This window comes from Sus scrofa, chromosome 5 (assembly GCF_054392235.1).
Source record: "Sus scrofa isolate SSC_HxYL_T2T_F1_AM1 chromosome 5, Sscrofa_HxYL_maternal_Yorkshire_Landrace_v2.0, whole genome shotgun sequence".
NCBI classification, from domain to species: Eukaryota; Metazoa; Chordata; class Mammalia; order Artiodactyla; family Suidae; genus Sus; species Sus scrofa.
This window is the reverse complement of record NC_139387.1, coordinates 33571747-33596100: the sequence shown is the minus strand read 5'-3', so window position 1 is coordinate 33596100 and position 24354 is coordinate 33571747. Positions and strand designations below refer to the sequence as shown.

At 36.4% G+C, this 24354-nt stretch overlaps 1 protein-coding gene and 1 long non-coding RNA gene across 2 annotated transcripts in view; one reads left to right on the top strand and one right to left on the bottom strand.

The window, feature by feature from the left end:
- Positions 1 to 24354, top strand: part of LOC146403307 (uncharacterized) — an 897172-nt gene that overhangs the window by 651497 nt on the left and 221321 nt on the right. The window lies entirely within an intron of this gene.
- The window catches only part of LEMD3 (LEM domain containing 3), a 67637-nt gene that overhangs the window by 33909 nt on the left and 9374 nt on the right, over positions 1 to 24354 (bottom strand). Inside the window, 1 exon segment of the mRNA NM_001315597.1 lies at positions 892 to 929. Coding sequence (NP_001302526.1) covers positions 892 to 929 — 38 coding nt within the window.

Below are 24354 nucleotides of genomic sequence, written 5' to 3'. Positions count from 1 at the left end.
GCACAACAAATAATGTTTTCCATACAGGTTTATATTACTATCAGTTTCTATCATAAAAAAAATTAACAACTAATTGTGTACTATAATGTAAGCTCAAATATCATAACTTATGACGGATGGTACGTGAAAAATATTTTCATGTGAGTAAAACTCAAGTTAAAATTAATACTATAAATCTTTAAAAAAGAAAAGGAATTATAAATAGGGTGCATAAACTCTAAATCCTTTGCTTTCTTGACTGATGAATAGGCATGTCAATGAGCAAAAATACAAAGAGAGACAAAATGAGGCCAAAAAAGACAAAAACTGCTAGTGTATCAACAACTGAAGAAAACACACATACTCATTCCCAGATGACATGCCACTGGAAATCTTACTTGGCAGTTGGCTTTTACCATAAAGCGATAAACAGTTCAGCTCTTAGGAGGAAATCTGCTTTACGCTTAATTATACTATAGCTAAGGAATATTCAAAATAAGAAAATGTATTGCCTCAACCTAAAAGAACCTTTAAAATTACTATTGTTTTCAGTTGATAGTCATCCTACTACTTTTACTACATATAAAACATGAGACAGGAGTTTCCGTTGTGGCTCAGTGGTTAACGAATCCGACTTAGAAACCATGAGGTTTCGGGTTCGATCCCTAGCTTTGCTCAGTGGGTTAGGGATCCAGTGTTCCCATGAGCTGTGGTGTAGGTTGCAGATGCAGCTCGGATCCCGCATTGCTGTGGCTCTGGCGTAGGCCGGTGGCTACAGCTCCGATTCGACCCCTAGCCTGGGAACCTCCATATGCTGCCATTGAGATCCTAGGAAAGACAAAAAGAAAAAAACAAAACAAAACAAAACAAAAACATGAGACAAAGTATCAATATTGTGATTTTTTTACTTACTTGTATTTTTCCAAATGTTTCATCAAAGGGGTTTTTTACTATCAAGGAAAGAAAAAGAGAGAACTGTTAGCATCAACTAAGAATATGAATTAGAAGCCCCGTAAATAAGCCCTCTGAAATGCCAACATGTACTTTGCTAAAACTGAATGTAAACATGCAAACAAAATATAAACAAACTGATGACAATACAGTTTGGGGAACTAATTTTTAAGACATACATATTTACTATTCTCACTATGATTTTCTGGTTTGCTCGGTAATAGTTAAGAGCAGGTGCTCTCGTCTTAGAGTGGCTTGGTTCAAGTCCTGGCTACATCACTTACTAGCAACATGACCTTGAAGTATCATTTATTTAGCCACTCTAGGTTGTAGTTTCTGCTTCTATAGTGGAAGGATGTAACAAAGATACCTACCTTAAAAAGTTGTTGTGAGGATTAAATGAGATAAACCATATAAAATGCTTGGCATTGTGTCAAACACTTAACACATGTTACCTATTATCATTACTATTAATGGCTATCATTTCTTCACCTTAACTTGGTTTCTCTTCAAAATACAGACTAAAGGCATTTATTGCTTGAGGAAATCTAAAAGATGCTTTAAAACGGAAAAATTCATTTAGAACCCTTACTTCCAATGATTAAAAAACAAACTACTTAGTAGTAGCTAAGAATTAAGTCTCAGTATTAGACAACTTATTTCTAATAAATATTATAAAGAAAGGATTTACCACTTTTCATCCAACCTCCCTACACACACTCTTCCCCAAAAGATACAAACAAATTTATGGGTGAATATGTAGCATCTCTCAGGGTATTATTTAGAATCCCCTCCTAATCTTTTACTTAAAAATTACATGCAAAAATATGTGAAGCTTTCAGATACCTGGATCTTTATAATCCAGGTCATCTAAGACTAACTGAGCCTACAAAGTAATTTACACTGACCAGGTTTCCTTTCTGAGGTGCTTTTCTATTTTTATTTGAGAAAACAGGAAGTCCCATAGGAACCAGGAACTGCCTGATTCTAAGAAAGTTTATGCGTGAACCACTTTAAGTTAAAAGGTACAATAAAAAAGGGAAAAGTGTATTCTGCTATCACCTAAAAGGATTTGATATAGATTTTCACACATCATTTTTCTGTAGAGCAATATGGTTTTGATCCTCAGAAAAATTTTTTTTGAAAAATAGAAGATCAAAAGCACTGAATAGGGGAAGAGGAAGACAAATATAGCTTAAAGATTATATAAAATATTAAGAATCAGAATATGCTTAGACTAAAAGATACTTTGTAATGACATTAATTTTTACTAATGTAAAATTTGAACCATTTAAAACCAGCTTTAGTTCAATATATAATCAAAAAATGCTTTGTCAACCTACTTAAATTCAAACAATCTAAAAAACAAGTTATTTTATTTGCTCTCTATAAAAATAAACCTAAAAATATTAAAACATAAAATGATAAAAAAAGTTTTAAGATATTAAAACTATGAAGAAATACAATGAGAGGACTGTTTTTTGACTGTGTGCAAATCTGTTTTTGCCAAAATAATTAAATAGAAAACTAGCTCTGAAGTATCTCAATGAAAGTGTTACTGTAGACTGTGGATGTTCTCCCACTAGACTGTTCTACTATGAATTTCTCATGACAAGGGACCACGTGTATTCACATTTGTATGCTCAGAGCTAAGCACAGTACAAACAATTAGTGCTTGAAAAGTGCTAGACTAAATCTGCCCTTCTTTATTCTACTCTCTGTTAACTCTGAAGCAAAAGTGTTAAGTTCTGCAGGAAGCTGGAGAAGGGTATGTTCTGAGCAACTGGGAAGGGAGAGGATAACAAAAAAAGCCAGAGCAGAAAAATGAATCTATTGAAAAACAATGTTCTGCCATTTGTATCTTTCTAGGTTTCTGCCTCCTGTCTAAGGGACTGAGATACCAGAAAGTATAACGTATTTAAAAAAACAAAAAATGTACACACCTAGTGTTAAAAAAAACTTTCCCAAATTTCCTATGACAACTGTTACCTATTAAATTAACAGACGTATTAAGTTAACAAAAGTAAACATAGTCTTGAGATTAAGTTTTAGAAAGGAAGCTCTACCTAAAAATTGCAATTTTAACAAACAAAAAGCATTTTATGAATCTTTCTAAATCCCACAAATCATTTCAGTATTTCTAAAACTACGTCAGTATTTTTTTCTCATCTAAATTATCTTTAATGGATTCAACATATACAATGGAGTGAAAATACTTCTCCTTCCCCTTCCAGTTAGGCAACTGTAGGGAAGAAACCATATTCCAAAAGCAACCTACAGCAAAAAATTGCCCCCCTCATTTTTTAGCCTCTTCTCTAGGAATGGATCTGAGAGTAAATCACAGTTCTCATCCCTTATCCTAAAGTATTTCAAACTTACTGTCCTCCTATATTCCAACTCCTCCAACAGCTTCTCTTTACTGCTTTTTCTCAAATTCTCCTGGTGTGGCCATTTCTCCTTTAATTTGGGTTTGGATTATTTCAAACCTCAATTATACCCTTTCTTTTTTTTTTTTTTGTCTTTTTGCCTTTTCCAGGCCGCTTCCTGCTGCATATAGAGGTTCCCAAGCTAGGGGTCTAATCGGAGCTGTAGCCGCCAACCTATGCCAGAGCCACAGCAACGGGGGGATCCGAGCCGCGTCTGCAACCTACACCATAGCTCTTGGCAACACCGGATCATTAACCCACTGAGCAAGGTCAGGGATCAAACCTGCAACCTCGTGGTTCCTAGTTGGATTCATTAACCATTGAACCACGACGGGAACTCCCCAATTTTTTTTATAAATGTCCTTAAATGTTGAACTATCCTAATTATAAAAATCAAATTTCTAAAAAATGTTTTTTAATTATACTACTAGACTCCTCAAATTCATTCAACGATTTCTCATCACATTTTACTTCAAGGAACCAATGCTAATCTTGCAATCCTTTCCTACTTACACCACATATTGTTGACTCTCCTTTTCTAAGCCTTTTTTTTTTTTCACATAAATTCCAAAAATGTTACTAGTTTCACTCATCTTTTTTGTTAAGTATCAACTTTTTTCTCTTAGGCTGAAATCAAATTTGTCAACCATTATGAACTCCCAGATTAGAGGGGGAAAAAAAGTATATTAACCTATAAAAGTACATATATTGTTTTTTTAGACACTGTATATGTAATAGACTGTAGTGTAAGGATAACTTTTATAGGCACTGGGAAGCCAAAAAAATCATGTGACTCTGTTTATTGCAATATTTACTTTATTGCAGTGGTCTGGAGCCTTATCTGTAATACCTCCAAGGTATGCCTATATTCACAATGTACATGTTTAATACTGACCAAATGATTTGATGTTTTTTTCAGGAAGGCTCCATTTTGGTCATTCAATGTCAGTGAAGGGAAGAAAGACCTGTGGTGACTAAAGTTCTCTTACAACTTGGAAAGCAAGATAAAGTTTATTCATTTAACAAATATTTAGGAGTCCCACTGTGGTGCAGCAGAAATGAATTCAACTAATAACCATGAGGTTGAAGGTTCAATCCCTGGCCTCGCTCAGTGGGTCAAGAATCTGGCATTGCCATGAGCCATGGTACAAGTCTCAGACGCGGCTCAGATCTGGCGTGGCTGTGGCTAAGGCACAGGCTGGCAGCTGTAGCTCTGATTGGACCCCTAGCCCAGGAGCTTATATATGCTGCTGGTGTGGCCCTAAAAAGACCAAAAAAAAAAAAAAATTGAGTAGTTTGTGCTAGACATAGGAATTGTGGCTGTGATTAAATTAAAAAAATCTCTGCCCTCAAGGAACTTATATTTTAGAGGGGTTAGAAGAAAAAATGAACAAATACACCTTAATTATAGTATGTCAAAATGGTTCTAAGTGCTTTGGAAGTAAAACAGAAGGAATAGTGCTTGACATGTGAGGGAGCAAAGCATTATTAAATGAGATGGGCAGAGAAAGCCATACTAAGAAGACTGCATTTGAAATGATACCTGAGGGAACAAGCTACATGGATACCTGAAGGAAGAGGATAACAGGCAGAAAGAACAAGAAGTGTATCAGCTATGAAGTGGCAGCATACCTGTCATATTAACTCCTGGAAACAGAGTAGTTTGGATGAGAGAGCAAACAGTAAGAAATGAAGTCAAATTGGTAAGATTATTTAAGGAAGTTAGTAGATACAGATAATGTAGGATCTAGAAAATGTTTTATCCATTACTCTAAGCAAGAAACCTCAGAGAATTAGAAGCATGTTATCTGGCTTATGCTTTAGAAAAAAGTCACATGTAATAAGCAATGGGCCACTCTCTTCATTAAGCTTTAGAGCCCTAAGCATTGCAGATCATTGCCCTAACGAATGATCTGCTATTCATGACCAGGAAAACTGAGGAAATAGTACATTCAGGGTGCTTTCTTCCTGCTTTCTCTATATCAGTAAAGCCAACTTTGGTCAGCCTCGACATTTTTCCTGTTCTGACCACTTGAAACTACTATTATCAGTCATTCAAAAATATTCTGCCAGGAAGAACTGAATAGACATTTTTTAAAAGACATAAAAATAGCCAACAGGTACATGAAAAGGTGCTCAACGTCACTAATCATTAGGGAATAGGAAATCAAAACCACAGTGAGATATCACCTTGTATTTGTTAAAATGGCTAGTATCAGAAAGACAAGATAAGTGTTGGTGAGAGTGGGGAGAAATAGGAACCCTTGAATACTGCGGTTGGGAATGTAAATTGGTATAGTCACTATAGAAAACAGTATAGAAGTTCCTCAAATAATTAAAAATAGAACTACCACACGATCCAGCAAATCCCACTTCTGAGTATACATCCAAAGGAAATGAAAACAGGATCTCAAAGGGACATCTGCACCCTCATATTCACTGCAGCATTATTTACAATAGCCAAGATAAGGGAACAAGCTGTCAACGGATGAATGAATAAAGATGACGTGGTGCGTATATATAATGGAGTACTATTCAGCCACGAGAAAGAAGGTAACCTGCCATCTCCAACATCATAGATGGACCTTAAGGCTAAATGAAATAATTCCTGACAAAGAGAAATATGGTATAATATCACATATGTGGAATCTAAAAAAGCCAAACTCAGAGAAACAGAATGGAGTGGTGGTCATTAGGGGTTGGACAGCAGGGGAAATGGAGAGATATGGGTCAAAGGGTACAAACTTTCAGTAGTAAGATTAACTAATTCTAGGGATTTAATGTACAGCAAGGAGATTTAGCTATAATATAAACCTGCAATTTGTTAAGAGAGTAGACCTTAAATGTTCTCACCATAAAAAAGAAATGATAATTACGTGACAGGATGGCACTGGTAGCTAATGCTATGGTGGTAATCATTTTACAGTACATAAGCATTACCAAATATATAACACAATGTATACCATAAACTTACACAATGCTACAGGGCAACTATATCACAGTAAAGCTGCAAAAATACTTCTTCCAGAAAGGCTCTGAGCTTTTTCTGATCTTCTTCAAGCCTGAATATTTTCCTTCTCCTTCATTCTGTCTTTAAGGTCCAGTTTGCAGTTCTCCTGAGGTCATGAAGGCTGCCAACGACTGCACCTTATTAGGACCTTCTGCTTCTCAGAACTTCTATGTATTTACTTTTAATATCCCACGACTCTATAATTTAACTATTTGTTGTTTCATCCTCCAACAAGACTACAAAATCTCTACTTGCCCTGCAGATATTGGGTGCTAAATATATGCAGAAAGAATAGAAGCTTGAAAGCATACTGCAGTCTTCTAGAATAACAGCTCCACCAATGCCCAAGGGTTACCATAATCCTGATCACTCTGTAAGCTTCTCCTTTGAGTAAAAAGGAAATACTTTTTGAGCTCTTGATATTTTAAGGAATACTAATGCCACACTTGGAGGAGATGGTTCATTTCATTCTTACGCCACTATATTACAGCAAGTATTACCCCTATTTTTTTATGGACAGAGGAATCGATGCATGATGAGGTTATGTTGCTTCCTTCATTCAAGTAAATGTACTTTAAAGAACTGGGATTCAAAAAGATAAGATTCAAACCTATGTCTGACTACAAAGCCTAGGTTCTTTTTCATTATAGAAAAAAACAACTACAGAAAAAAAAGTATTTGTTCTATTTGGTTTAAAGAAAGCATTCTTCTCTAGAACTTTCAGATTTGGAATCATTAAACTTTAATCTCTTTATGATGTAATGCATGAAAAATACCCAAACTGGGGACAAGGAGGAAAAGATACTGCTTTAGAGAGAATACACTGATGTCTCAGATGAGGAAACACTTCAAAACCAAGTTCTCTGATTGTAGTCTAGGAAAAGATTTTCCATGATATAGTGAAACAGAAAAACATAGAAGTGACCACCACAGGCAGCATTAATCACTCCACTTCTTTCTGTTGCCATGGCATTTTTTTTATTAAGAGTGTTATAAAAGTTACAAGGCACTGGTTTAAAAAAAAATTATAATTTTCTAATTTAGTACCATCCCATATCTAAACAACCTTTTGGCTTCATCTGCCAACATAAGATACTCACAATGTTTATCAAGTACCTACAAGGTGCCAGGCATTATGCTAGTTGTAGGAGATTAAAACTGAAAACATATAAGCCCTGTCCTCAAGAAGTTCAGTCTGCAGGGCAGTAACTCTGCAGGCATGCTCTTTCAAAGGTAGTCTCTTCTAATTCTAAAACTCTATGACCTTAAGGCTAGGTTTTGGAAAATTCAAGTCGTCTAGGCAGTTAAATCCAGCCACCTAAATGACCAATTATCTCTCTCAGATGTACCTTTTTGTAAAGAGACATTCAAATTCTCAAATCCCATCTTCTAGCATTAATGGTTTAAACAGAGCAGAATTATACTTGAAGAAGTAGGGGCAAAGGGGAGGGCAAATGTTTCCAACAGCTGCAGAACACTGCACCTGTGTGGCAAACACTTCTGCATTTCACTGCCAGCCAGACTGATCTAAAAATGGACAGGGTGAACAAGGCAGTACATTCTTTTGCAGCACAGCACGTTGCCCATTTGTTCTCTGAAAGTTCAGCTTTTGTTTCATGGCTCTGTTAAGTCTATGGTCATTCTAAAAGCATAGGAACAGTTCACTTCAAGTGTATTTAGTAAGTTATGGTGAATATTGAGATTAAATCAGCATTCAAAATAAGACATTTTCTGGATAAGAATTGTCTACCATAAAACTTGCCTAAGGTAAACTCTTGTACCACTTTTGTTCTACTCCTAAACAACCTTTCCATCTTAACCCTGGCTGTCTATCTGGATTTACAGAGGTACAGACTGAGATGGAGATAATCAGGAAAGAGAAGGGGAGGAGGGCAAATATGCAAATACTTCCTCACTTATCATCTACTATAGGACTCCCAACTTTTCACTTATCCCATTTTAAGAGGCAACAATGCTGTGCTAGTAGTTCCAAATCAGGTTTCTTAAAGAATAACAGAATAACATTGATTTTTATAAAATAAAAATAAACAGGGCTTTAAGTGATTATCGAAGTATCAAGAATATGAGGAAAAATGAAATAGTGTGTCCAAGGAAATAAAAAATCAAAACTCAAAATTGGCAGTAGCCTTATTATTTATTTGATTAGTTCTTATTCTTCATCTCTATATGATTAGAAACATTATGGTCTCTTTCAATCTTGTGGTCATTTGAAGGTCTCACATTTTCTCACCATAAAAATGAAGACTCCCTCCCTAGAGGAAAAATTGATAACAGAATGTAATTAAAATTTTTTGTCTTCATTCAACCACAAATTTCACATTGTTACTGTAACCCAAATTTGGGATCTCTGTAACAAAAGCTGTAAGAAAGACTTCTACGTATAGACTGTTCAAGAAGTATTAATGGAGTATATTCTATACATGTTCTGAGAACATGCTGCCTACAGTAGCAGAGATAAAGAGAAGCTATGATATATAAAAATCAATACTTCAGGGTTTAGTATAGAGTGCTTTAAGAATTTAGAAAGGGACAAATAATTTCTGTGCAAATAAATCGAGCCTTAAAAATAAAAGTAATAAAGTGGAACAAACCACTAGAAAATGCAACACTGACAAATCTCAAAAACATCATGTTGAGTGAAAAAAGCCTCACAAAGAGGGTTCTATGAATTCACTTAATATGAAATTTTAGAACAGGCAAAACAAATCGATGGTGAAAAAATTGGAACAGTAATGAATCATTGACTGGGCATGAGGAAAAACTTTGAGAGATGAAGGTAATGTTCTGTATCTGCAGGGGTTTAAGTCTCAGCTGGATGAGTTGGTCAAAGCTCATCTGATGATACACTAAAGATCTGTGCATCTGACTATGCAAATTTTACCTTTAAAAAAACCTCACTCTAGGGAGTTCCTGTCGTGGCTCAGTGTTTGACAAATCTGACTAGGAACCATGAGGTTGCAGGTTCAGTCCCTGGCCTTGTTCAGTGGGTTAAGGATCCGGCGTTGCCGTGAGCTGTGGTGTAGGTTGCAGACACGGCTTGGATCTTGCGTTGCTGTGGCTCTAGCACAGGCTGGTGGCTATGGCTCTGATTAGACCCCTAGCCTGGGAACCTCCATATGCCATGGAAGCAGCCCAAGAAATGGCAAAAAGACCAAAAAAAAAAAAAAAAAAAAAAAAAAAGACAAAGCAGTGTATCTACTTAAATTATGGGAGCTTTATCTTATTACATTGCTCAGGGTCCAAAAGTTTGAGTGATTTGTCTTTTCAGTACTTTCACAATCTCTTCTTGAAAACTATTTTGCACATATGCCAGTTAAAGAATTATGCTACTGCATGATGACAAATGAATAGAAAAATAAAACTAGATCAACCCACAAAGGTTAGATACAAACCTATAAATAATAGCAAGCATCTGTGCAACAGATAACTTGGCACCCAAAAGAATTTATGCTAATGCAATACTGTAATTTATTAAACATGGTGACAGCTCACTGTATGAAGAGATTTTAAACATTAACTGTTACACACTAGAGACTGGCTGTAACACTTCCTCCAGGTTTACAACGCCAAAAATACAAAAGAAATGGTTCTGAAAGAAAACTGCTAAATGAGAATTTAGAGATCCAAAAGGAATCTGTGATACACTGTACAATCTATCTCCAGCACAATGCAATAAAACAATATGTATTTCCCATACAAGTAAATACACTAGGTCTTCTACTTAGTAACTTACTCAATTACAAGGGCTATGTTTAAAAATGACTAGAGATAAATACTACCACCAGTTTAGTTTGGTGTAGCACAGAGACATTATGCAAATAAGAAAAGTGGAGAGAGAAAAAGCTGCAGTGCAATGAAAAGGTGAAGAGAATTAAAAAAAAAAAAAAAAGACAGCAGTTTTCATTCCATTCAACAAATGGGGTAAGGAGCATAGCTCTGATAAAAGGGAAATGGGTGCTGTATGTAAAGACAAAGCATAGAGTTTGAAATATGACAGAAACTAACATATGACATGAATTTGGAGCTAAAAGAAAAAAAATCTCCACTTTTATGAGCAATGGGCTATCTTGACTCTTAGCTCTGGAAGAAATCAGACAGAAATGAAAAGTCAACCAGAGAACAGAGAAATTTAAACATGTCATCATTGGTTTAAAAAAAAAAAATCAGATAAAACAGGAGTTCCCATCATGACTCAGCAGAAATGAATCTGACTAGCTTCCATGAGGACACGGGTTTGATCCCTGCCCCTGCTCAGTGGGTTAATGATCCAGCGTTGCTGTGAGCTGTGGTGTAGGGTGCAGATGTAGCTCAGATCTGGCATAGCTGTGGCTGTGGTGTAGGCCAGCAGCTACAACTCAGATTCGACCCCTAGCCTGAGAACCTCCATGTGCCGCGGGTGCAGCCCTAAAAAGAAAAAAAAGAAAAAAAACTGGATAACACAAAATGTAAGCAGCTATCACATTTTACTAAAATAGGTAAAATAGGTTAAATAAGACATTTTCCTGCTGATTAAAACATGAAATCTTGAGAGTAAAACCCATGCTTCCACATGAACACAATGTACAGAAAGTATAACATGCAATGGAATCATCAGATTTTCACCTAATGTGTACTTCCAACTTCTACTTGTAGCAGAGAGAGAAAATAAGAATAAATATGTGTGAACAAATGCTGTAAAAAATGCATTTAATTCCCTACAATTGAAGTTCCCGTCGTGGAGCAGTGGTTAACGAATCCGACTAGGAACCATGAGGTTGTGGGTTCGGTCCCTGCCCTTGCTCAGTGGGTTAACGATCTGGCATTGCTGTGAGCTGTGGTGTAGGGGCAGTCAGTTAAAGGATCTGGCTTTGCCACAGCTACATCATAAGTCACAGCTGTGGCTTGGATTCAGTCCCTGACCCAGGAGCTTCCATATGCCCTGGGTGTAGCCATTAAAAAAAAAAATGCAAATTATAACTGATTTTAAGCTTATTTCCCCATAGACCATCTCTTAAATTCTGTTCAATATTGCTGAGCAATCAAAAACCAGGTGCTGGAGTTCCTGTCATGGCTCAGTGGTTAATGAGGATGTGGGTTCAATCCCTAGCCTTGCTCAGTGGGTTAAGGATCTGGCATTGCACTGAGCTGTAGTGTAGGTCGATGACGCAACTTGGATCCCAAGTTACTGTGGCTGTGGCGTAGGCCAGCAGCTGCAGCTCCCATTTCACCCTTAGCTTGGGAAACTCCATATGCCGCTGGTGAGGCCCTAAAAAGACAAAACAAAACAAACAAAAACCAGATGCTAAGTAGTACAAAGATGAAAACTCATAGTACCTTCACCAGAGCAGCTGATAGTGCAGTGATTCTCACTACTTTGGAGGGTCAGAGACTCTTGAGAAATTGATAAAACCTAGGGACCCCATCCCCAGAAAAATGCATGCCATTCAAAAATTTGCATATAATTTTCCAGGGGTTACTGTTCACCTAGAGTCCAGTTATGGTTTCTTTAAGAGTCATGGACCACTGTAAGAATTCCTCCTGGTCTAATGGAATATAAGATTTTTAAAGGGGTGATAGGGACAATTACAAAGGAAATCAAAAAACAAAAATAGGAGATAATACAATCATGTAGACAGTATAAATAAGGACAAAGATCCCATGCCAGAGTCAGATTATCCATATTCAAATCTTGGTTCTATTACTTACTGACTTTAGATAAGTTTCTTTACCTCGGTAAGCCTGTTTCCTCAACTAAAGGGAATGAGAATACCTGGCTTTTACAATTGTCTTAAGTGAAATAATGGATGCAAAATTTAGCACAGTGCCAAGACAGAGACACACGTGGTAGTACAGACCCAGAATCCCTTGAGTTGAATTTCTCCTAAAGTCTTTACAGTCCTAATAAGTCCACATACATCCTCAGAGTAAACCCTCGGTTTCTTAAGATTGTCTTTATGACCAAAAGAGCCCAACTAAACATCACCTTCTCTCAAACCCCAATGCCCAAAGTAGTTGATGACTTCTGAAACTCCTTTAAATTCTAAGGTGATCATGTACGGCAAAAATATTGCCTTTAAATGTATCTGCTTTTATTCATTCAGTGAAACCTCCCTTCCCCCCAGAACTGGGATTTATTAACAAAAATAACTACCCCCCCCAAAAAAAAACTGCTAGAAAAAAAAGTCTTGTAAATTAAAGCGCAAGACAGTAAATTTATTTACATTCATATTATTTCTGCTTTAGTTAGCAAACTGACTTGTAGAATTTTGATTTACCACTTTAAGCTGTTTCTTTTTTCTTCTAAATTGTATACCCTACTATAGGCTGTTTAACCTTACTTTGTAAACATCAAAATCCATATATCATGAACCTCAGTGTCTTTTATTCTATATAATAATCCTATAAAATTTATTAGCAAAGAAAAATATTAAAGATACTGTTTTCCTTTACAAAAAAAAAAAAGGCAATCTAGACCAATGCAACAGAATGCTTTACATTTTTTTTAAAATGCATTTGGACTGATATTCTTCTTACAACAAAATTCAGGCAAGGGCACTAAATGATTCTAGTTTCCCTAATTTTCTAACTCAAATATTATATAATTTTTTTAAAGGTAATAAATATTTCCAAAGTAATCAGGTGATATATTTACACTTTTTCCTTCTTGGATGACACAGTATCAATATAATTTATAACTTTATTAATTTCAATCTACTGTAAATTTTTTTGGCCATGCCTGAGGTATGTTGAAGTTCCCAGAACAGGGATTAAACCTGCACCACAGCAGTGACAATGCTGGATCCTTAACCTGCTGCACCACAAAGGGACGCCTATAATTTTTAAAATTTAAATTACAAAGTAATAAACCTGACCAAGGAGGTGAAAAAAAAAAAAAAAAAAAGATAGCTATCCCATGCTCTTGGATTGGAAGGATTAACCTGTTAAAATGACCAAACTACCCAAAGCAATCTACAAATCATCCTAAATTTTATATGGAACCATCAAAAACCCAGAATTGCCAAAGGAATTCTAAAGAATAAGAACAAAGCTGGAGGCATAACCCTCCCAGACTTCAGACAATACTATAAGGCTACAGTCATTAAAACACCATGGTACTGGCACAAAAACAGACACATGGATCAATTGAGCAGAATAGAGAGCCCAGAAATAAACTCACACACCTATGGTCAATTAATCTTTAACAAAGGAGGCGAGAACATACAGTGGAAAAAAGACAATCTCCTCAGCAGATGGTGTTGGAAAAGCGCGACAGCTACATGTAAATCAATGACATTAGAACACACCCTCACACCACACACAAAAATAAACTTGAAATGGCTAAAGACCATAAAACTCTTAGAAGGGAACATAGGCAAAACATTTTCTGACACAAATCGTACCAATGTTTCCTTAGGTCACTCCCCCAAGGCAACAGAAATAAAAGCAAAAATAAACAAATGGGACCTAATCAAAATGACAAGCTTTTGCACAGCAAGAATAAAATAAACAAACCAAAAAGACAACCTATGGACTGGCAGAAAATATTTGCAAATTATGTGACTCACAGGGCTTAATTTCCAAATATATAAACAGCTTGTACAACTGAGTAACAAACAAACAAAAAAAAAACCAACCCAGCCAAAAAATGGGCATAAGACCTAAATAGACATTTCTCCAAAGAAGATATACAGGTGGCCTACAGGCACAAGAAAAGAGACTCAACATACTATCAGAGAAATGCAAATCGAAAATACAATGAAATATCAGTTCACATGGATCAGAATGGCCTTCATCAAAATGTCTACAAATAAGTGCTGGAGAGTGTGTGTAGAAAGGGAACCCTCCTGTAGTGTTTGTGGGAGTGTACACTGGTGCCACCACTACGGAAAACAGTATGGAGGTTCCTAAAAAAACTAAAAATAGAGTTGCCATATGATCCCGAAACCCACTCCTGGGCATATATTCAAACAAATCTATAATTGAAAAGAATACATACACTTCTATGTTCACAGCAGCACTATAAACAATAGCCAAGATATGGAAACAAGCTAAATGTCCATTGACAGAACAATGGATCAAGAAGGTGTGTACATATACACAACAGAATATCACTCAGCATAAAAAAGAATGAAATAATGCCATTGGTAGCAACGTGGATGGACCTAGAGGTTACCATACTAAGTGAAGCCAGAAAGAGAAAGACAAATACCATATATCACTTATATGTGGAACCTAAAATATGCCACAAATAAACTTAACTATGAAACAGAAACAGATTCACAGACATAGAGAGCATACCTGTGGTTGCCAAGGGGGAAGGGGGATGGGAGAGAGGGATGGATTGGGAGTTAGGGAGTGGCAGATGCAAATTATTATATATAGAATGGATAACAAGGTTATACTGTATAGCACAGGGAACTATATTCAATATCCTGTAATAAACAATAGAAAATAATATTAAGAATGTGTGTGTGTGTATATAATTGAATCACTTTGCTATGATTCAGCAGAAATTAACACAACCCTGAAAATCAACTATACTCCAATAAAGTAGAATTTTTTTAATTACAAATTTTTACCATTTAAATAAAATACAAAATTTTCCTCTTAAGTAATGCTTACTTCTGAGGTTATATGATTTAGATGAATAAAAAATAACTCTTCACACTCAAAGGCACTGAGGCAAAATGAAAAAAAAAAAAAAATCTCTGGAGCAAGGAATACTTTCTTCACCATTTATGACTTGTGATCTTAGGCAAATCACCCTGAGACTCTATCTATTAAACTAATGTAAAATGGGATGTTTTTTGACTGCGTGGCAATATGGAGAGAAAAGAGATTAATAAATCTTAGCTTTTTCTTCTTTTCCCAGTCCTAGCATGAATTTAAAAATAGACAGTACTCAGTTAACGAAAAAAAAAAAAAAAAAAACCCACAATATACCATTACTCCATTGCTCATTTGTCTCTGTCACAGCGCTACAGGGAAGAAATGAGAGTTCTCAGAAAATCTGTGAGAGAAAGCGATGAAAGGGAAGACCCTCAAGGCAAGGCTTCCTGCCAAAAATCTTCTTATAATACTTGGATTTTACACAAAATGCCAAAAATTTCACGAATCAGAAAGAGAATCTAGGAAAATAAAGATTTTAAGTGTTTTTATTTTATTTTGTTTTGTTTTGTTTTGTCTTTTTAGGGCCATACCCATGGCACATGGAGATTCCCAGGCTAGGGGTCGACTTGGCCTATACCACAGCACAGCAACATTGGATCCTTAACCCACTGAGCAAGGCCAGGGACCAAACATGTCTCCTCATGGATATTAGTCCGATTTCTTTCCACTGAGCCATGACAGAAACTCCATAAAGATCTTGTATTTAAAGTACAATCACTTCTGAGAAGATTAAAGGTATTTTACTAGTTGGTAAGTTGATCAGTCAGTTATTTAAACCTTACAACTAATTCCCTGACATTCACTACAATTTTCTTGAAAACAAATTCTAAAATACAACTGGTATAATTTTCTTACAGCATGCTTTAAGCAATGTTTGTTCATTTTTTAAGTTAAAGGACCTCTTCCTTTATATCAAGATATTGAAATCTCCAAAATAGTATTTTTGTTAGAAAAATGAAAAAATTCCACATGAATATATATATTTTTGTATTCTAATCATAGCAGTATTGACACAGGGTTGAAAAATAATAGCACAATGTGAGGGCAAATTATGTTAGGTCCTTAGACAATACCTTGTAATGGGTGGAGTTCCCAAAATGTTCTCAGCCCATAAGGTGAGAACTACTCACCTCGCTTCTAACTGAAAAATGTAGGCAGCCCAACTACTACATTTATAAGGATGAAGGATGATTCAGAGGCTAGTGTGAGTTCTGATTCCATATTGGCTTGATCCTCACTAAAGATAAGTACATTATCAAATTTTATCATAAAATCATATTTTTATTATCAGACTTCTCTAATATTGTAAATTAATTCAATCAAATGGATTTCTCTATCATTTAGCTAAAAGTAGCTAAACTAAGAAAATAAAAGAGTTGTGATTTGGTAAAAGGGGAAGATGGTATGTATGTAAGAAAGAAACATGATATAGTACAAGAGTTAGAGAATAAGTTTTCAAATTATACTGCCATGGTTCACCAACAACCTGTCTCCATAACTCCCCTCTCTGATCTACAACTTTGGTCAAAGTGAGTAGCCTAATCCTCATTACAAATTCTTCATTTGTCAAATTATGTAAAAAATGCCTAAGACTAAATGTTTACACTTGTCAAGCAAACAAGTGGGCCTACTAATTATTAGAGGGCACAATGCACATGAATAAGTCAGACAGAGAAAGACAAATTCTGTATGATCTCACTTCTATGTGGAATCTAAAACAACTAAACTCATTTACACAGAGAACACACTGGTGGTTGCCAGAGGCAGGGGGTGGGGAATGGATGAAGGTGGTCAAAAGGTACAAACTTCCAGTTATAAAGTGAATAAGTCCTGGGGGTGGAATGTACAGCATAGTGACTACAGTTAATGATATCATACTGTATAACTGAAAGCTGCTAAGAGAGTAGATCTTAAAAGTTCTCATCACAAGAAGAAAATTGTAACTATGTATGGTGATGAATGTTAACTATATGTCTTGTGGTAATCACTTCACAAAACATGCATACGTATACCTTGAACTAATACAATATGTCAATTATATCTCAAATTTTTTAGAAAGAAAAAAATAATGAAGTACTGAGTACTTAGGCATTTAACCAAGATCACAGGAGAAGAGCAAGAAGCTTAGGGTAGTATAAGAACAGGAATTAAAAGACAGAAATACATAAGAAGAGAAAACATACAAAGCCAAAAATAAACCTGCTTCCTCCTCATCCAACTCCCACAGACCATGACCCACACTCTGAGGACCTAAAACTTACATCAATATTATACTAGTGCTAAAACTGGATTTTTTTTTAATGTAAGTACAATTGATGTACAATATTATGTGAGAGGTACAATATAGCGAGTCATAATTTTAAAGGTTATACCCCATTTATAGTTATTGTAAAATAATGCCTATATTCCCTTAGTTGTACGATATATCTTTGTAGCTTATTTTATACATAATAGTTTGTACCTCTTAAGCTCCTATCCCTATGTTGCTCCTCCTCCCTTTCCTTGCCTCACTGGTAACCACTAGTTTGTTCTGTTTATCTGTGAGTCTCGTTTTTTTTTGTTACATTTGCCAGTTAGTTGTATTTTTTAGATTCCACATATAAGTGATATCATACAGTATTTATCTTATTCTGACTTATTTCACTTAGCATAATAGTCTCCGAGTCCACCCATATTGTTGCAAATGACAGGTTTTTACTTTTTATGGCTGAGTAGTGTTCCATTGTGTGTATATGTGTGTGTGTATATTTACATATACACTCCACCTTCTTTAACCATTCATCTATTGATGGACACTCAGGTTGCTTCCTTGGCAACTGTTAAAAAAATGTTGTCATGAACACTGGAGTGCATGTATCTTCTTGAATTAGTGTTTTAAAAAATAGGAAATGGTTTTAAATAAGCTTCTCTGGCCTAGCCTGGAAACTTAAAAACTGTGTAGACACGTTCAGGAATCTAAATGTCATTCAAAAATTATTTGAATGCATTAGATGTGCTAATAAGAAAAAGTCCACCATAAAATAATATGATGTAAAAGAACTGAGATAATGTTTGTAATTCCAAGAGCATATGACAAATAAGACCATCCCCAAATCTTTCTCAATGTGAGGTACTGAAACCTTAAAAAAATCTTTTTACCACAACAAAAGTTTTATTAGTCATTTTGTTTTCATTTTTCTCAATAGTAGTTGATTTTCCCTTATCTCCCAAAATGGTCATGTGCCAGAATCAAAAGGCCATCCCTTCCTCCTACGTGTTTAGTTTGAAGAGCTATCCAAAGCAGTTTACAACAGGAAATAGTGAAAAGAATACAAAGGAATATTTCCAACAAGGAATATAAGAATTTGCAGGATAGCTCTTCCACTTTAACCTAAAATGCTAAATCAAAAGTTACCACAGTAAATCAAAAATAATTAGGCAGTGGCAGAACTAAATCTCACTCACCAACCTAGCTTAGGTAAGTGGCCACGCTTTAAAACAGTGAAATACAGGAGTTCTCTGGTGGCCTAGAGGTTAAGGATCAGGTATTGTCACTGCTGTGGCTGGGGTTCAATCCTTTGCCCATGAACTTCGGCATGCCATGGGCATGACCTAAAAACAACAAGCAAAAAACCAACCAAACAAAAAAAAAAAAAAAAACAGAAAATGATGCAATGATGTGAACAAGATAAGGATTTTAAATGGGTCAGAAGACTTGACTTTAAATCTCTGCCCTGCTATAGACTATCTGTTCAACCTTAGACCTTAAACAAATTAACATTTCTATACCTCATTGAATGTATAAAATGAAAAGAGTAAAACCTGCATCATGGAGTATTTATAAAGATTAACTGAAGGAGTTCCCTTAGTGGTGCAGCAAAAACAAATCCGACTAACATCCATGAGGTGGCGGGTTCGATCCCTGGCCTCGTCAGTGGATTAAGGATCCAGTGTTGCCGTGAGCTGTGGTGTAGGTCACAGATGTGGCTCAGATCTGGCACTGCTATGGCTTTGGCGTAGGCTGGCAGCAACAGTTCCAATTAGACCCCTAGTCTGGGAACCTTCATATGCCATCGGTGCAGCCCTAAAAAGATAAAAGACAAAAAGAAAAAAAAAAAAAAGATTAACTGAAAATATTACAGAGAACACAATGTGAGGCACATTGTAAGATTCAAGAATTAGTAGCTATTAGATCCCATTAAACCTGTAATATAACTCTATAACTTAGAGGCAGTCTAGACCTGTGCTCTCCTATATCACAGCCACTAGTCACATGTGACTACTAAGGACTTGAAATTTAACTAGTCTGCATTGAAACAGGCTGTGAGTATAAAACAGGCTGCTAGTACAAAAAAGAAAAAGAATGTAAAATATCAGAGTTCGCACTGTGGTGCTGTGGGTTAAGGATCTGATGTTGTCTCTGAGGTGGCAGGGGTCCAATTGCTGGCTTGGCACAGTGGGTTAGGGATCCACGGTTGCTGCAGCTGTGATGCAAGTTGCAGCTGCAGCTGGGATTTGATCCTTGGCCCAGAAACTTCCACATGCCGTGGGTGCATGCAAAAAAGGAAAAAAAAAAACCAAAAAACTGTAAAATATCTCAGTAATTTTTAAACTGATGATGCTGAAATAATATTCTAGATTACCAGATTAAGGAAAATCTATTACTGAAGTTAATTTCACTTGTTTCTTTTCACACTTTGATGAGGCTACTAGAAAAATTAACATTACATATGTGGCTTATGTTTCTCTTAGCTCTGGTTTAAAATCACATCTTTGATACATTTTCAAAACAAAATAGGATGAAAATTTCATTATGCACTTCATATGAATTATCTAGGAGACTGAAGACCCTAATGCACTTTAAATTCCTTACAGTTTAAGTAGCATGATTTTAATGTTTATCAAATTCACTTTATTATTTTATACTTCCAGGCCTCTTGATTACTTCTGTTCAATCTATTGCCTGTTCATACCTCATCTTCCCACTTTGGCTATAACATCACACAGGATATCTTACACACCAGCTGAAAGCCACCATGTAGCAGGCCACCCCTATCTATCAGCTGCACGTACTGTCTGTTCTTCAGATAAAGTTAACAGAAACTTACTCTAAGACCCATCCACATTCCTAAAAAAAATGTCTGTCTCAAATTCACTACTATATTTTGTATTAAAACAATGTATCCCATCTCTGACTTTCCTACCAGCAAATCTACCTTCTAGTGATCAAGGAGTCAAAATATAGTTTCAAATTGTGCTTTATAACCTATTAATGTAACTTAACTGCAAGATAACATTCTTTTTCAGTGCCTGGAGATACGCACTAATTAGGTAATGGTAAAAGATGACTCCTTTTTTTTTTTTTTTTAACATTCATTTATTGGCTTTTTTTGGGGGGGTGCTTTTTCAAGGCCGCACCCACAGCACATGGAGGTTCCCAGGCCAGGGGTCCAATCGGAGCTGTAGCAGCTGGTCTACGCCACAGCCATAACAATGCAGGATCCGAGCCATGTCTGTGACCTACACCACAGCTCACCACAATGCCAGATCCTTAACTCACTGAGCAAGGCCAGGGATTGAACCCGCCACCTCATGGTTCTAGTTGGATTTGTTTCTGCTGCACCATGACGGGAACTCCAAGACGACTCCTTTTTATCTGCTAAAAATTCTCAGAGAAAGTTTTAAAAATACTGATAAAAACTATAAATTTAACCAACTCTTCTATTACTTACTAACATTACTGACAGGACATGTCATAATGCTGAACACGTACTGTTTAACCACTATAGCTGGGAAATTCTAACTTAAATGGTATCAAAAATACATAGTTGGAGTTCCCGTCGTGGCGCAGTGGTTAACGAATCCGACTAGGAACCATGAGGTTGCGGGTTCGGTCCCTGCCCTTGCTCAGTGGGTTAACGATCCGGCGTTGCCATGAGCTGTGGTGTAGGTTGCAGACAAGGCTCGGATCCCGCGTTGCTGTGGCTGTTGCTGTGGCTGTAGGCTGGTGGCTACAGCTCCAATTCGGCCCTTAGCCTGGGAACCTCCATATGCCGCGGGAGCGGCCCAAGAAATAGCAACAACAACAACAACAACAAAAAAAAGACAAAAAGACAAAAAAAAAAAAAAAAATACATAGTTATACATCACCTCTGATTTCTCCAGAGCATTTCCACAGCATTTCCATAGACATTATTGTATCAGTTCCTACAAAAGTCACTAGCTAGAAGTAAAAGTGATTTTTACTATCCCTTCATCTGACAGATGCAAAAACCAAGGCCCAGAGGTTATGTTATGAGTGACTTACCTGCCCACAAAAAGTTAGTAAGCGAGAAAAGATAACATAAGAAAATCTACTGTTAAGTAGATTTGGGGCTCTAAGTCAGATCACGGATTCAAATACTGGCTTCGAAACTTAACAGCTGTAGCATCTTAGACAAGTCACTCCTAGCCTTCTTTCTTCTGTATTTCAGTTTTCTCATGGAGATAATATTAGGGGTTTCCCTCACAAAAATTAAGATAAGGTGCTCACACATAGACAGTTCTCAATAAATGCTTTTATCATTTAAAGCTTTAGAATATGAAACAAGGGATACTTTAAAATGACTTTTTCCTCTTTTTCTTTTTCGCTTTTTAGGGCCACACCTGTGGCATATGGAGGTTCCCAGGCTAGGGGTGCAATCGGAGCCACAGCCACCAGCCACAGCACAACCACAGCAACGCCAGACCCGAGCTGCATCTGTGACCTACACCATAGTTCATGGCAACGCCAGATCCTTAATCCACTGAGCGAGGCCAGGGATCGAACTCACAACATCATGGTTCCTAGTTGGATTCGTTTCTGCTGTGCACAAGGGGAACTCCCCTCTTTTTCTTTTTAGGGCTGCCCTTGCAGCATATGGCAGTTCCTGGGCTAAAAGTAGAATAGGAGATGCAGCTGCCAGCCTACACCACAGCCACAGCCACGCAGGACTCCTTAATCCATAACCCACTGAGCAAGGCCAGGGATTGAACCCGCATCCTCATCAATTCTAACTGGGTTCATTATCGCTGAATCACAATGAGCACTCCCTTAAGATGACATTTTTTAAAAACAAAACTTGTCATAAGCATATTTCTAGAACATCTTGAACAGTCATACACATTTCAAATTGGTAACATTTTCATTTATGACAAATTCATTCTTGTCTCTTCCTTTTTTTCTTTTAAAATTATCTGTAAGAAATGAAACTATTTCTCTTGTGTGGAGTACACATTGTGGTAAACTTTATCACAGGGCAGACTCAAATTTGTAGAAACTAATTTTTAAAGTCATGTTTCCTAAGTCACAATGTACAAATCTGAAACAATGTTGCACAGTAACCAGATCTCAATTCTGAAGGCTAGCTAGTGCATCAAGTTAGGAAAAAGAGAATACCACCACAAAAGTGGAGTGATGGGAGACAGTGTGCAGGGGAAACTCCTACAAAGTATATACTCTTCTGGTATCAAATAGTAGGTGCTCAAAAGACAACTTCTGGGTGAGTGAATGGATGAATGAATAGGAGAAACTTAACGTTCCCTCAAGTGAGCTAAATCAAACAAGAAAGCATTTGTGATACTGTGGTAGATATCCTTCTAAACCTAGGAAGTCATTAATAAGGCTGACCAAAGTTCTCAGCCAAAGCCCAGGGACTAAAAGAAACAATTATTCTAAGATTTCCCCCTGCTAATTAATTTCAATGGCCTTCTTTATATGTCGGGTTAAAAAAATTATACCGAAATGAATTCCTACAGAGAGAGGAAAAAAAAAAAAATGCTTCCTTTATAAGTATAAAGTGCTTTTAGGAATTAGCCAAAATCAGCAAATTCCTGTTGTACCTATATACATATAAAAGGATCCTTTAACTGCAAAACAAAATTGACACTCTATGTGTTAAAATGTCTATTGTTCCTAAAGGATTTTTTTTTCTATTCAAATATATCCAGGGCAGGAGAGCAATTGTTGTGCCTACTTATCACTCAACTTGCAGAGTTCTGTACCCAAGCCTTATTTCTAAATGTTAGCCTGACATTTGATATCGACATAGCTATAAAGATGAATTCAGAGTCGTCTTGCAAAAAGATTGTAAGCAAAAAGCAATGGGCATAAAGCAATAACTACATTACCCAGACAAAACAAGTAGTATAATTTTAACTCAATACTTCTAGAAATAAGAGAAAAAAATTAACACTGTAAAAGTAATAATGATGGCTTCCACATGATACACCTGTTATCCTATTTTCAGACAGTTACTTCTATTAGTATAAATGCTTATAAACTTTTTAAGAAGCTAATTTTCTTAGAAATATATTTTCAAAAGAATGATGTAAAACGTAAAATTTAACTATAAAATGTTACATAAATAAACAGTCTCAGGGAACTATATAACTCAGGGAAACTGTTGTATTATAACACAGGGAACTCTACTCAAAATTCTGTGATAATCCATGTAGGAAAAGAATCGGAAAGAGAATGGATATGTGCATATGTATAACATTCAGTTATACAGTTTGTTGTATAGCAGAAATTATCACGAACTTGTAAATCAACTACACTTCAATAGAACTTTTAAATTTGAAAAAATAATGTTACATAAATAAATATTAAAACTTACACACTTTCTTTCCAGTCAATTCTTCTTCACTTTAAAAATGATTTTTGAGAAGTTCCCATTGTGGCTCAGGGGTTAACGAATCGACTAAGAACCATGAGGTTGCGGGTTCGATCCCTGGCCTTGTTCTGTGGGTTAAGGATCTGGCGTTGCGGTGAGCTGTGGTGTGGGTCTCAGACTCGGCTTGGATCCTGCGTTGCTGTGGCTCTGGTGTAGGCCAGTAGCTATGGCTCCGATTAGACCCCTAGCCTGGGAACCTCCATATGCCACGGGAGCCGCCCTAGAAAAGGCAAAAAGACTAAATAAATAAATAAATAAAATAAAAATGATTTTTGACAGTGTTGTTAATAAAGAATATTAGATCAAGTTTTTTTTTTTAACTATTACATGTGAGATTCAGGTTAAGGCATGCATTATTAACACAGCAAAATCCAAATATACTGCTACCGGTTCCCTTTAAAAATCTGTTAAAAATAAATTCTGAGCACGAAAGTCAAAATCTAAAGTTATGAGACAGGGGAATTCCCGTCATGCCACAGTGGTTAACGAATCTGACTAGGAACCATGAGGTTGCAGGTTTGATCCCTGGCCTTGCTCAGTGGGTTGAAGATCCAGCATTGTGGTGAGCTGTGGTGTAGGTTGCAGACGAGGCTCGGATCCCGAGTTGCTGTGGCTCTGGCGTAGGCCGGTGGCTACGGCTCCGATT